Raw genomic sequence first — 14591 nt, forward strand, 5'->3', positions numbered from 1 at the left:
CCTTACATTTAGAAATTATATGTATTTTTTCCTGTTAATGTGCTTTGAGAATATTTGTCAAAGTTAAGGTCTTTCTATCGCCATAAACAACTAAAGATGATATTTTAAGATACAAAAAAGAAGAAGAAGAAGAGAACAAGGGGAATTTTCCCTCCAAAATTCCTCTCTGAATCAATTCCTAATCACAGTCGATACAACAAGAATTCTCATTAAAATTTTCAACATTAAGTTATCATGCTAATACATTTTTAGATCACAAACACAAAACAAGTTTCACGATATTCTAACAACCAAGTTGATTAGTATAACCATTGACACAATGATTACAGGCTTCCAGCGGATGTAAGTGACTTGATGTAATGATTGGTGTGTAATTGTCAATGTCATTATTAACTCTCATTATGATAAGAACTTAACACAGTTCCACACAGGCGTTAGTATCAATATTATTATTATCGACGAAATATAAAACAAAACAATTACGTTATTGCTGAAGGACAAATTGGCCCTCTTCGGATACTATAAAATGGTCTTCTGGTTGCTTACGAAGTATCACTCAAGCCAAGATGTCTTCCCGAGCTGGTATCACCATTTTAGCTCTTGTGTTTGTTTATGGGTGTTGTGCCACCCCAATGTTCTTTGATCATGATGATGATTTTCGCGGACCAGATGATTTGGGTAAGCTTTTTATAGCACATTTGAATCTTTTTCTTTGTTACTTTTTACAAGAAACGTTGAATTTAAAATATTAGTAGTTATCCATTGTGGACACAGATGCTGGTGAGGTCTTGCACACCATAGTTTGGAATATCTATAGATACAATTCAATACTTTGTATGAAAGGACATGTTTATAAGGAATAAATTTCTGCAGGCAACAAAATTGAATTCAAATTAATACAGCTATATTTTAGGTATAGGCTACAAGTATAGGGTTTGTAATGTAAAATCATTACAAGTCTTTTACGACGGATAAAGTAAGTGAGGGCATACGAAAAATGACTTTATTAAATGTTATTTTCCATCGGCGGTGTATTTTTGCACAGTGTATAGAAGCTGTATTTTATGTTTACAAGTGGAGCGTAACTAGTACGAAATCATGACATGTGCTACTGAAACTCTTATAATTTCCAGAAACTACTTCTCACTATCTTCGCTTACGTGCATGCTCAGCATCGATGACGCTCTTACTCCCTTCGGATGCACCCCGCGCTACCGCGTAGGCCCACCAGCTTCGCTCTTTTTTTCTCACTCAGAAAATTTCGTGGTTTTTAGTGGCCACCTAACATAGGTTGTTATGCGTTTTTTGCACTGTAGGTCTTAGGTCACATGTAGGCCATATTTATACGTAAATCGTAAAATAATTGTAAATTTTCAACAATTACTTCTGGTGGCCTCCTTGAATTTTATCTACGCCAAGTGAGATATTTTCATGTCGTCCAGCGGAAACCTTTTACGGGACAATAAGACGGAAATTGGTGAAAGAACTATAATTTCTCAACAATTCTTTCTAGCGGTGCGCCGAAAGTAAAGCAGATGACATTTTGCATAGGTCAATTTTAGAGAGCCGAGACTTGTTCCGTCTTCTTTCATTTCCCAACATCTTTCCAACGATATGCTACTTGGCCTCCATTGCCATTTGAAAATTTTGAGTACGACCCTGTGGAGAACCCTGGGACAAATATTTTTACTTTCAGTCATGAACTTTTAAAATGATAACAAACGTGTTTCCCTGTTGAGACATCTGTCTCACCGTTTCAGATTTATGCTGCTGGTCATAGACTTTACAATAACGTTTTTGCTGACATTCTGACTAGCCACCATTTTGCACAGGGTAATTTTAGAGAGTCGAGAGTTCTTCCGTCTTCTTTCATTTTCCAACAGTTTTCCAACGATATGCTATTCGACCCCCTTACCATTTGCAATTTTTGAGTTGGATCCCGCTGGGACCCTGCGGGAGGGTCTGGGACAACACATTTCCTTTGATACGTTGTACTTTTAAAATAATCAAACACGTGTTTCCCTGTTTTGGCATCTGTCCCAACGTTTGCGATTTCTAGGAGTGGAAATTGATTTTCTGGACACCCTGTATACTCATATAACTCGCACAGTGTATGCATTCGGAAACATTTATTACTGTTTCGTTATAGGCGTCGTTAGTGCTTTCAATTGGTGTATAAACCTTCTTCCTCTTCGATATATAATCTCCCTCTCTTCCCTTGTAAGGCTAAGCTACGAATTTCAATAAATTTCGTTTGGTCTTGAATTTGAAACCGAATTTCTCATTTTCGATACGAGAATCAAGACGAAACGACTAATTTCTTGTCTTATGAGGTAACACAATGTCTTATTAATTATACTGTGTACAGGTAAATGTCATTTTCTATCGTAGTGATGAATACTTGTTAAAGATGTATTTCAGCGTTAGTTTCAGTTTAATACGTGATTACTGAGTTTTAGGATTTAAAAAAAATATATATGTACGAAAGTGAACTGAGAAAAAAAATATGTACGAAAGACTGTTAGATATCAGACATCCTGCAGCGATACCATGTAACATCTAAGCCGAAAAAGGCAGTAGGTATGTAGCATATGAATAAAATATGGTCCGTACAGTTTGCCGTAGTAATCATATGGTATCCGTATATTTTAACAATATATCGTTGTTCGGATAACGGATTTTTCTTATTGTGCACATGAAGATTTATAGTCCTCCACTACGTTATGCTCAGTGAGATTTATCACTTACTAGTTAGTAAATGTTTGTCTTTGGACTTTCTCTCGTTATGGGGGGGGGGGCACCCATCGTAACAGGGGGGCACCCATCTGCTCCAGCCACCCAAAACATTTAGTAATTCGTTTAACATTTGTAAAGTTTCTTAACAGCACTATTCTTGTTTAACAGAGAACCGATTGATGTAGGCTAAAAATTTGATTTTACATTCATCTGTACTCTTTCTTTTCTTATAAAAAAATGATCTAGTTGTATAATTATAACAATGTTGTGTAATTTTTGATATCATTACTTGTATTTTTATCATCTTTACTTGTATTTATGGGCGATATGTGCTATTAAAATATGCACTAGCCAGCTAAAAGAAGAAGAAGAAAATATAAAAAGAACTAGAATTAATTTTCTTTTCCGATATTATGATTGATGTTCTGTCGACCAGGATGTTATAAAATAGAGGATCTGCCTATATGTATCTACATCGTATTAAATTAGTGAAGCCAAATAACAACCGAACATCGGCAAGTCTGATTGGCTATTCTCGTTTTCGGCATCGTCTGATTGGCTACTTTCGTTGCCGCCATGATTGTTGGCTAAAAACATTGCGATCTTAGTGGACGACCCGCTCGGGAGAGTAATACTCTCGTACGTTTTTTCGCGCGCTGCTCTAGCCAGCTGTTTTACGCGCTATCCTAGTCAGTTGTTTTAAGTTGGTCACAAAATTTATATCATTTAGTACAATTGGAACAAAACAAGCCTTATATCATGGAGTACAAGGGCAACAAAACGAACTCTGCGGGGCTTCTAACACGTTCCTACTACTACTACTACTTATCTGCACAAAAGTAAGTAAATCACATTTTTGAGTATTATTTTCGTATTATTTTAATTTAAAAAGTGTTATAAAAATGTTTAAAAAACTTTCATCGGGCCGGGTTTGAACTCACGCAAAAAGAAATTTTCATTACTAGCATATAGCGCTAGCCCACTCGGCCACGCGGATCGACAACAACAATCGTGTGAATTCTGCTATTTGAATGCAACGTGGCAAGACATAGATAACGCCAACATATCAGAACTGTGTTTTTCGTTCCTACTTCCGGGAGCATTACTCTCCTGAGCTAGTCCTCTTAGTGGGCGGAGTGGGCAGAGTAGGGGTGGCAAAACTATGACGTATGACTTCAAGATTTTGTTGTAAGGGCAGATCCTCTATTTTATAAGATCCTTGGTCGACATAGTAATTTGAAGATATGTGCTATTGGTCGTCATAGCAACGAGAAATACAAGATATAACAAAGGATCCATCTTGTATAATCTACATGTATGTTTTTTAAAAGGTGTAAATGATTACTTCATTACGTATTATAATAAAAGGTAATATCAAGATGGAGTGTTTAAGTGAATTTTGGTAAAGTAATAGACTAGATTTTAGACATATTCGAACTGTGGGCTATAGTGTAACGCTATAAAAGATACAAAAATAAGTCACATTACAAATTGGTGTTTTCAGCCACAGATTGCGTTACATAATTTCTTCCAAAAATATAGGTGGCACTAATTAACAATTACCTATTGTCTTTTCGGGAGCAGAATAGAGAGGTTCAATATTACATAGACGTAATGGGCTTCCCACATATTACTTTGGATCTTTCCTATCAAACATTTCTTGGTGTGCTCCTGTTCAACAACAGGAACAACAACAAGGTAAATAGAAACCTGAAATTAGCTTCTTTACTACTATGAGGATAAAAGTGGCTTTGCAATTTACTTTTTTCTCTTAATTTTTCAACAGTATGCCCTCCAAACGAGGTTCCACGTTTTGGTCCCATACCGAGGTGTGACCCTACATGCACTGACCTTGTAAATTTACTTCCTCTGGTTCATCGTAGAGAGTGTAATACTCCTCCCGTTTACGATTGCCATTGTATAGATGGCTTTTACAGGGAAACAGTTGGAGGAAGATGTGTTCCAAAACTTGAATGTAAGTAATGAGCACTTAAAACTACTTAATTTTTATTGGAAAGTACATGTAAAGTGTTAGCTAGTTTGTATTGTGTATAATTACTTGTTTTACCTAGAATTACATGGTAGTTACGCTTACTGTAATGATGTTATTTCTACCTTATTACGTTAGTTCGACGTAAGGCGCTTGCATAGTGATGTGAGGTGGAAAATTTTAAGGAAAATTTTCCGCTATATATTTCCGGAAAATTTTCCGTTCTAAAAAAAAAAAATGTCAGTAATCAAGTAACAATTTCTCAGCAATCATAAAATTGGTTGAATTTATGTACAGAAATGTTAAAAAGTGAAAAATCGTTTAAAGAATCTGAAAATTTTCATACCTCAGACAATTTTTAGTACTATGCAGGAACAAGTGAAACAATTTTTCATAAATCGAAATATTTTCTGTCTTGTATGGAAAAATTGAAGAACTTTTTATGAGTCGGAAAATTTTCATCATTTTGAAGCAAAAAGTAAAACAACTTTTTGTGAATCGGAAAGTTTTATTGCTCTGTAGAAACAAGTGAAAGGAATTTTCATAGATCGGAAAATTTTCATCACGATGTAGAAACAAGTGGAAAAAACATTTCATAAGCCGGATAATTTTGGATATTATGTATAGTGATGTTAGGTGGAAAATTTTCCACTATATTTAACTGCACATAGAGCTACAAAATTGAATTTCTGTAGAGGAAAGTTAGTCAGCAACAAATTATAATTTTCCAGTTAGCTTTCAGGAACCGTAAAATTTTCTAATATTTCAAGTTGGGAAGTAAAATTTTACACAGTGTTTCTCTCTCTCGTTCCTAAGCGGTTACCATACGCGCCTTTGGCATGTAGGACCTTGTTTCGATTCCCAGCGGGAATTCATGTAGTTCGGATTCCACGGTAATCAGTTAGTCCCGTCTTATATAGTCTCGCTGCTGAAAGAGACGTTAAACTCAAAATCAACAATTCAACTCCTCTCTGTGTGTGTGTGGGTATGCAAAGTGCAGAGAACATACATTGAGTTCGTAGAGTACAAATATCCCATTCTATTATTTAAAATTTCAATTTATTAAAAGTCATGAATATTTTCCGATTCATAAAAACATACTCCACTTATTCCTACATCGTTGTTTATCCGTAAAATTTGATAGTAATAAATATTGTCTTAAACAGTTCCATGAAGTGAAGATCTAACGATTCTTCATTTCAAGAATGTTTCAAAAACTTCAATGCGTTCTTCCCTCAGAATCCACCTTTGATCTTACAATATTAGATTTCGTCAGTTTAATACACATAAGACGGTTTTCTCATAGCTTTACTAATTTTATAGATTTACATACTGCAACATTTATAAATAAGTAGATATAATATAAAGTGCCTGCTGTATATTTTTGACTACACAACATTCGAGTTTAAGTAACTCATGAAATCAAAATATTCATTCAGAAGAGAAAGTGAAATATAACTAATAAGGAAGCTGATTTGTGTAGTACTTTTTTCAATAAAATAATAAAACAAACATAAAAAAGCTGCACTATTAGCGCTGGGTTCTAAAAGCAACAAGTAATTTCATTTTAATTTACAAAATAAAAAAACATATTTCTTTTATATACATATACACACCCACACCCACACCCACCCACACACACACACATATATATATATATATATAAGGAACTTCATAAGGAACTTTTATGTAGTTATTTCATTACATAGGCAGACCTACATGTGAAGAAATAGTGGAATTTTCTGTTTCTGAAATTCATAAATTCACAAAGGTTTCCTTTCAATTTCTTGTTACACTTTAAATATTGGAATAGGATATTTGTTCTCTACGAACTCGATGCATGTTCCCTGCACTACACACACACACATACACACACACACACACACACACACAAACAAACAAACACACACACAACCCACAAACACACAACACAGAGAGAGAGAGAGAGAGAAAGAGAGAGAGAGAGAGAGAAACACTATATTTTTACTTCCCAACTTGAAATATTAGAAAATTTTCTGGTTTCCAAAAGTTAATTGGAAAATGATAATTTGTTGCTGTCTAACTTCTCTCTACAGGAATTGGATTTTATAGCTGAATGTGCAGTTAAATATAGTGGAAAATTTTCCACCAAATATCACTATACATAATATCCAAAATTGTCCGGATTATAAAAAGTTTTTTTCACTTGTTTCTACATTCACAAAAAGTTGTTTTACTCTTTGCTTCAAAATGATGAAAATTTCCCGACTCATATAAAGTTCAATTTTACCATAAGACAGAAAATATCTCGATTCATGAAAAATTGTTTCACTTGTTCCTACATAGTACTGAAAATTGTCTGAGCCATCACTTTTTAACATTTCTATACTTGATTTCAATCAATTTTATGAATACTGAGGAACTGTTCATTATTTAAGAACGGAAAAATTTCCGAAAAATATAGAAGAAAATTTTCCACCTCACATCACGGCTAAACAACGATGTAGGAATAAGTGGAGTATGTTTTTATGAATCGAAAAATTTTCCGTTTCAAAATTTTCCGGAAAATTTTCATCACTGTACAGGACAGACAATTTTTCGATTCATGAAAAATTGTTTCACTTGTTCCTACATAGTACTGAAAATTGTCTGAGCCATGAAAATTTTCAGATTCTTTAAATGATCTTTCACTTTTTATCATTACTATACATGAATTCAATCAATTTTATGAATACTGAGGAATTGTTACTTGATCACTGATTTTTATTAAGAACGGAAAATTTTCCGGAAAAATATAGAAGGAAATTTTCCACCTCACATTACGACTAAACCACGATGTAGGAATAAATGGAGTATGTTTTTATGAATCGGAAAATTTTTCCATTTCAAAATTTTCCGGAAAATTTTCATCACTGCGCTTGCATAAAGAAGCGCAATAGGTGGTAAACCAGAGTTGCCAACCACAGAGAACAAAATGATCTATTTTCATCTTTAAAATTATCGTATACAAGAGTTATAAACTTTTACTTATTTTTATATATCTTCTCTCTCCACTCCCCTTCCATTAAGTTCTACCGGCAAAGTAATATGATAAAAACTATCCCAGGTCCAAACTTCATCTATGTTGAAAATTTGATTGAGATCGTTCTAGTGGTTCAAGAGTGATGAAGTCACAAACACAGTTACTTTCATTTTTTTTACATATATCTCCCCCTCCCCCTGTCCTATGCTGCACCATCAAAGTAAAATAATGAAAATTATTCCAGGCACTAACATCACCTACAGGGTGTCCAAATTAAAATGCAATCCGGAGTTAGGAATAGTAGAAACTTTGAACCTGAAGTGATACACGAATAATGGTTATACCAAAATGAAGCCTTGTTCATGCATACCGGTATATTTTTAAACTAGGAAGCAACGATTGAAGTACACTAGGAACCATACAGTGTTGCCAGATGTAACAAAAGGTGTAATTTTTTTTTTTTTTTTTTTTTTTTTTTTTTTGCAAAACATGCAAATTGACTCATGTCTCATACGTATGGATGTTCTGTCGTTAATTTTCAGTGTGTTTAGTTGGGGTAGCTTGGAAACTATGGAGCAGAAAAAAGAATTTTTCATTTCCACCGGTAACTAATCGGATGAGGCCTCTCTGAGGGGGAACTAGGGAAATCGTAGTTTTCATAAATTATCACTGTGAATTAGCAATTTTGCTGATGTTTCAGTGCATCAAAAGGTGTGTTAACGATTTGTCTACATTATGCAATTCCTGAAAACAATGAAAAGCAAACTTTGAAATTATCTCGGCAACACAGCTACTATCAGAATGAGTTATCAGCTCTACAGCGGATGCTGGGAGTGTCCCCTGTTTTGATTCAAACACTGGTTCATACGTTTCACCAGGTTGGCAGCAACTTTATGAAGATTAGAAGTGTTAATGTTCTCAATTGTACTACGCATGTTCGTTTTCAGGTCTTGAATAGTTCGAGAATTGTTCTTGTATACCTCTTGCTTTAAATAGCCCTATAGAAATGAATAGCAGTGTTGCCGGGTGCATATAAGTAAACGTTTTATCATAATAATTTCAATGTTTGTTTTTCATTGTTTTCAGGAATTACATAATGTAGACAGATCCTTAACACACATTTTGATGCACTGAAACATCAGCAAAGTTGCCAATCCAGTGTGTTAATTTATGGAAACTTCGATTTCTCTAGTTCCCCCTTACAGAGGCCTCATCCGATTAGTTATCGGTGGAAATGAAATATTCTTTTTTTATGCTCCATGGTTTCCAAGCTACTCCAACTAAACAAACTGAAAATTAACGATAGAACATCTATACGTATTAGTTATGAGTCAATTTACATATTTTGCAACAAAAAAAAAAAACTTCGGTTACATCTGGTAACTATGTGGTTCCTAGTGTACTTCAATTGTTGCTTCCTAGTTTAAAAATATATGCATGAACAAGGCTTCATTTTGGTATAACCATTATTCGTGTATCACTTCAGGTTCAAAGTTTCTATTATCCCTAATTCCGGGTTGCATTGTATATTGGACACCCTGTATGTTGAAAATTTGATCGACATTGGTCATTTGGTTCAAGAGTTATTAAGTTTTATTTTTTGTATATCCCATAACCCTAAGTTAGATAATCAAACTGAAGCTAAAAACACTCCCAGGCCCGAACTTCATCAATGTTAAAAATTTGATCGAGATCAGTCGGGTGGTTCAAGAGATTAAGAGTCACAAACATTGTCACTTTCAATTATATAATATAGACTAGGCTTTGGCTAGCTGGGAGCTCCGCCTTCAGGCCCCCGAGTTTACTCGGCGTACGGCCTCGCATTTCTTATCTATTAGTCTTTGCATCAACAGAGAATTTCGTGAACTTGCTCTTCATATTTCCTGAATTTGCCCATCCGGGGGCTTCGTCCCCACGCACTGTCTTTGCTCGGCCTACGACCTCGCACCTCTTGAACTCACAATTCTATCGTCTCTTTTCCTATTTCACCTATCTAAAAGATGATTTTGTATCCCACGAAAACGCCCATTTAAATAGCATGACAATTTCTTCATCCCCCTTTAGACTCCTAAAAAATTAAAAATATTCACTTTTGGTAATTTTCTTTCGGTTAGTCCTGGAAGTCTACAATCATGCCAAATTTCATCATTCTAATCCTGCCGGAAGTGCCTAAACATTTTGGGGTGTAGAAGACGTCCCATATAAATAACATGGGAAAGATTTTTCAGTTCCCCATAAAACCAATCTACGGTTGGAAATTTTTATTTCTAATGATTCACTTAGGTAACGCTAACAAAAACGTACAAGCATACCGAATTTCAAGTTTTTTAACTCCAATTCTAAGTACCTAAAACATGAGATTATAGGTTAAAAAAAAAGGCCCATTTAAATAACATGGGGAAATTCTTCATCCCCTCTTTAGACCCTCGAAAAATTAAAAATATTCACTTTTGGCAATTTTTCTGTTGGTTATTTTCGGAAAGCTACAATCATGCCAAATTTAATTATTGTAGCCCTACAGGAAGTGCTCAATAATTTATGTCAGCTTATGTGGTTTTATATATAGTTAGGATTATCAAAAAATATCGTATATTCATTATGTCCGTGGTAATTGTAAAACAAGAATAATACTACTAATAATAGAAATAATAAATAATAAATTTATCTAGTAATCTTCAGTGTCGAACTCCAAATTGGCGTCACTGTTCTCACCATGTCTTTTTATCATTATTAGCAGTGCTCTGAACAACAACAATGTTTCTTAAACATAATTGAATTTAAAGAATGGATGCAAGGTTGCAATTTACAAATTCTCAAATTGTTATTGATTTCTTTTATCAGGAATAGCTGTTAAAAGCATCAGTGTGTGCGTGTGTTTTATAATTATTCAATGCACGTCTACAATTTATTTGCACCTTCAAAACCTGCAAAAAAAAAAAAAAAAAAAAAAAAAAAGGCCATTCTAAAATTAAATCCATCTATTATTGCAACGGCATTCTCGTATATAACAGTGGTCGCTGAACTTATAAAGCTTCAGAGAAACCGTACTCTTTTTAAATCCTACTGTATGCTATCAATAGGCCGGTAGCCAGCCCAAAAATTTAGGGGGGCGGGCGTCTGAAGTTAGGGGGGATCCAATCATACTATAGTTCATCACCATATTATAGTTCATTTCCAAGCCTACCGTGAAAAATTTAGGGGGGGGGGAGCCCTCTAGACCCACCTTGATACGGGCCTGGCTATCAACAGAAAGAACTACCAACTTTTATTTTTTAAATTACATTTGGTTTATTGCCTATAAACTTACATTTCTGGTAAATATGATATCAAACTATCAAAGTTAGCAAATATCTAATATTCACACGAAAAACTTACCTTGCACAACCCCACGCGTATGCAATCAATTGTGAGATGAGGCTGACAACGGCAGTTACGCGAGAAAAACATGCAGATGTTTTCGTCAGCGTCGCCTGTCCTAAGCGTCCGCTCAGTGAAGGAATTAAGGTTAGCCAACCGGAGCGTTAACGCGATCTGCCGAAAATGTCCCCGCGAACTTCTAGTAGCTTGCGATCGACAGTTTTGGCGGTCACTAGTATTAAGGCTTAAATTATCGTATGTCAGGATAAATTATCGTATGGTTGGCAAGCCTCTAGCAAACCGAACTCAGAAACTCCCGGCATGCAAAGCCATGGGACACAATTTGACGAACTGAGCCTTCTCTTGGACGAGTCCAGGACGCCAGGAACTAATAACGTGAGCACTTCTAAAGAAATACTGAACATTCAGATTGGTTTTATAAATTGTCTTGATTTTACAAATTCCTTCAAACTCTTCGAACCTTATGCAGAGTCGTTCTGACGCGTGATTAGCGCTATACTAAAGAGTTTTACTAACATATCTTTCCTGCAGTAGCCAGGACTTTAGTATGACGCTAATCATATGTCTAAACGACTCGGCATATGACCCTTCGAGTCTTATTAGAGACACAACACGCTATAATTTGGATTTAAGTAATTTTAAACCATGACTATTCAAATTCTACAACGTTAGCACGTACAGCGGGGGACACTTCTAAATGGTACACCTTAGCCGTAAATCTCCATATGGCTGTACCATTTAGAAGTGTCCCCCGCTGTACAAGTTTTGGAGAATTAGATCGTCTTTCTACACTAACATAATTTGTGAAATGCAAATTAACATAGCTTTTATGTTCGTAACTCTGAATGTTGAATGTGTTATATCAAAACTCATCAGAAGTCAGTATATGCTTTGAACATTGCGGATCAAACAGAATACAAATCAAAATGGACGTAGATAAGGATCAGAAGTTAAGGAGAAACAAGTAATAAAAAAAAATTAAAAGGTGAATCATCACCCCGAAAACAATTTTAGTAGCCTCTAGGGTCAGGGAAGCTCGAAGAAAATTTTCTAGGAGGAACACATCTCCATGGTTGCTATATTAGGCTACGTCTGGTATTTGTGGTATTTAATATATGTGGTTTGATATATTATGTATACATTTTCGTGAGTCAGGGGGGACGGGCTTCACCCTGCTCCCCCCTTCGGACGTCCATGTCTAGTTTGAGTCTAAATATTCTAGGCAAGTGTAAAGCCTTGAAACCTTCATGCAAAAGCCCTAAGGGACATTTTTCACGAGAGTGATGAATTATTTTAAATAAATTTGTATATTTTTGAATATTTAATATCGTACTTAATTATTTACATCTAATGATCGATACATATACTCAATTCTTAGTATCGTAAGAACAGTATACATTACTACATGTCCTTGGTGGAATTGAAACGTTTGTCCCAAACATTGGCGTCGCAGCACATAAACTGTTTTTTTTTTTGGTGGGGGAGGTCAGACTACCAGAGCAACTGTGGTATATGGAGTACCCCCAAGAATGCAGGGGGTCCAAGGGTCCTCCTCGGAAAATTTAGAAGAAAATAATCTTTTTACATTGCTTTTTACAGCATTTTTGACTTAAAAAGCAAACAAAAACATATTTTTTGGCTTTGTTTTTACCTTTGATAGTCCATTTATTTTGAAAATATGGTACTAAAACACGCACACATATTTTAAAGTTTGTTCGTTTACTCAAACAGGAATTAAACTTTATATATATATATATATATATATATATATATATATATAATTTTATTTACAATTAAATGACACCGAGTTGCTATATTACATCTGGTATTTAATATACGTGGTTTGCTATATTAGTATACATTTTCGTGAGAAAGACCCCCTGCCCCCCTGCGAAGACCATACCAAATATATGTTAAAAAATGATAAAAGGTAGAGTGAAGTGAATACTCAGAAACAATAAAATTTTGAAAATAGGTTTTAGGCCATCAAGCCTACAACTAATGTAAATGAATTTCAATAATGTATAGTTTAAAAAAATAGTTCAAAATTATGTACTTTTAGTTAAACTAAACTGGCTTTGTTGTTTTCTATCTAAATAAAAACAGTGTGCTACTTTACAGTTTACTTCACCTTCAGCTTTATAGGGCCAAAAACCCTTGTTCCACAATTGAAACAAACTTTCCTGCTACTTTTTTCATATTCACCTTTTGTAACATTGTTTTGTGAACGTAGCAAACTGCTACATAGTTGAGCCTCTCTTGGGTCATACTAGTTGATGGGAGCATGGTATTCCCCTGAGGAGCTCAATCCAAACATGATATTGGTTGGTGGTCATGGTGCTCAGTTTGCAATGCATGTCAACCGGAACTAAATTTGACAAAACCAACGGCAAATGGTACATTCATCCGCCAGTCCTGGTCTAAATGTACTGTTGATATCTATTTCGCCGCTTGCTGTGTAGAATTACCAGTTTGAGTTCGTAAAGAAAAATCATTTCTAATTGTATGTTGTTCATAGTGCACTTTCATGTGGCGCTTTTCAACAAGAGACTGTTTTCTGAGTGTGCATACCTCAAACTGTTTACTGTATGTGTACAAAGCTTGTGGCATTAGACACGTGACTGTAGTCTGTCCCTATGTTGTGTTGCTGGGGTGAGTTTCACATGAGACGTCAAAGTGGACGTTCATTCGAAGCAACCTAACATATAGGAAGGTTAAATAGAAGAAAAATACCTATTATTATTATTATTATTATTATTATTATTATTAAAGTAGCTAATTTCATTTTTTTTCTATTTTGCAGGTTATTCGTCAGACTTAAGTCACTTCTTGCCTGGTCTCTAGTATCTTTTATTCTGTTTGGCTGGAATATTATTACATGTCAGAAGAATATATTTAATACCATCAATTATAAAGTAAGATGAATTGTATAGACATAAAGGCAATAAAGCAATTATAAAATGTATGTAGTTTGAATCTAATTATAAACATTAATGATATGTTTAGACAGCTATCAACTGTTTTCACCTACCTTCAGGACAAAAGAGCATGCAAAGCGTCACGTATTGTCAGCTTCCTCATATGGAGTACCGTTCATTTTTTCTGCATTAGTAGCCTTAACTGGAGCCAACCAGGGCCGGATCCACGATTTTCTGACGGGGGATGCACCAATAACTATCACTACATTTGAATTAAATTGGAATTTTTCAAATGCTTTCTGGCATCTGTGGTGGGGATGAGAAATTGCCCTGGAAATGCTGTGTTCTCGACAGGGGTAAAAGCGGATCTGAGAAGGTAGGGAGGGTGGTGGCAAGAAGTCAACCCGTCCCCCATGCCTATATTTGCCCATTCTAATATTTGTATGAAGTGGAGGGATGCCATAGATATTTGTTGGAAGTGGATGAACGATATTCCCCGCGTTCCACCTCACTGTACCTTCTGGTTCTCGGTAATTCCTTTTCCACAACCTTCAGAAAATTGACTTAA

At 35.1% G+C, this 14591-nt stretch overlaps 1 protein-coding gene across 1 annotated transcript; it reads left to right on the forward strand.

Annotated features, from left to right (window-relative positions):
- The first annotated feature begins 520 nt into the window (after positions 1-520).
- On the forward strand, positions 521-14070 carry LOC145694425 (uncharacterized). The gene is made up of 3 exons (XM_081770630.1): positions 521-678; positions 4523-4711; positions 13909-14070. Exons 1-3 carry the CDS (start codon positions 567-569, stop codon positions 13947-13949), a joined length of 342 nt encoding a protein of 113 aa, XP_081626756.1. The 5' UTR covers positions 521-566; the 3' UTR covers positions 13950-14070.
- The last annotated feature ends 521 nt before the right edge of the window (positions 14071-14591 follow it).

Source organism: Thermobia domestica, chromosome 9 (assembly GCF_964235325.1).
Source record: "Thermobia domestica chromosome 9, izTheDome1.hap1.1, whole genome shotgun sequence".
NCBI classification, from domain to species: Eukaryota; Metazoa; Arthropoda; class Insecta; order Zygentoma; family Lepismatidae; genus Thermobia; species Thermobia domestica.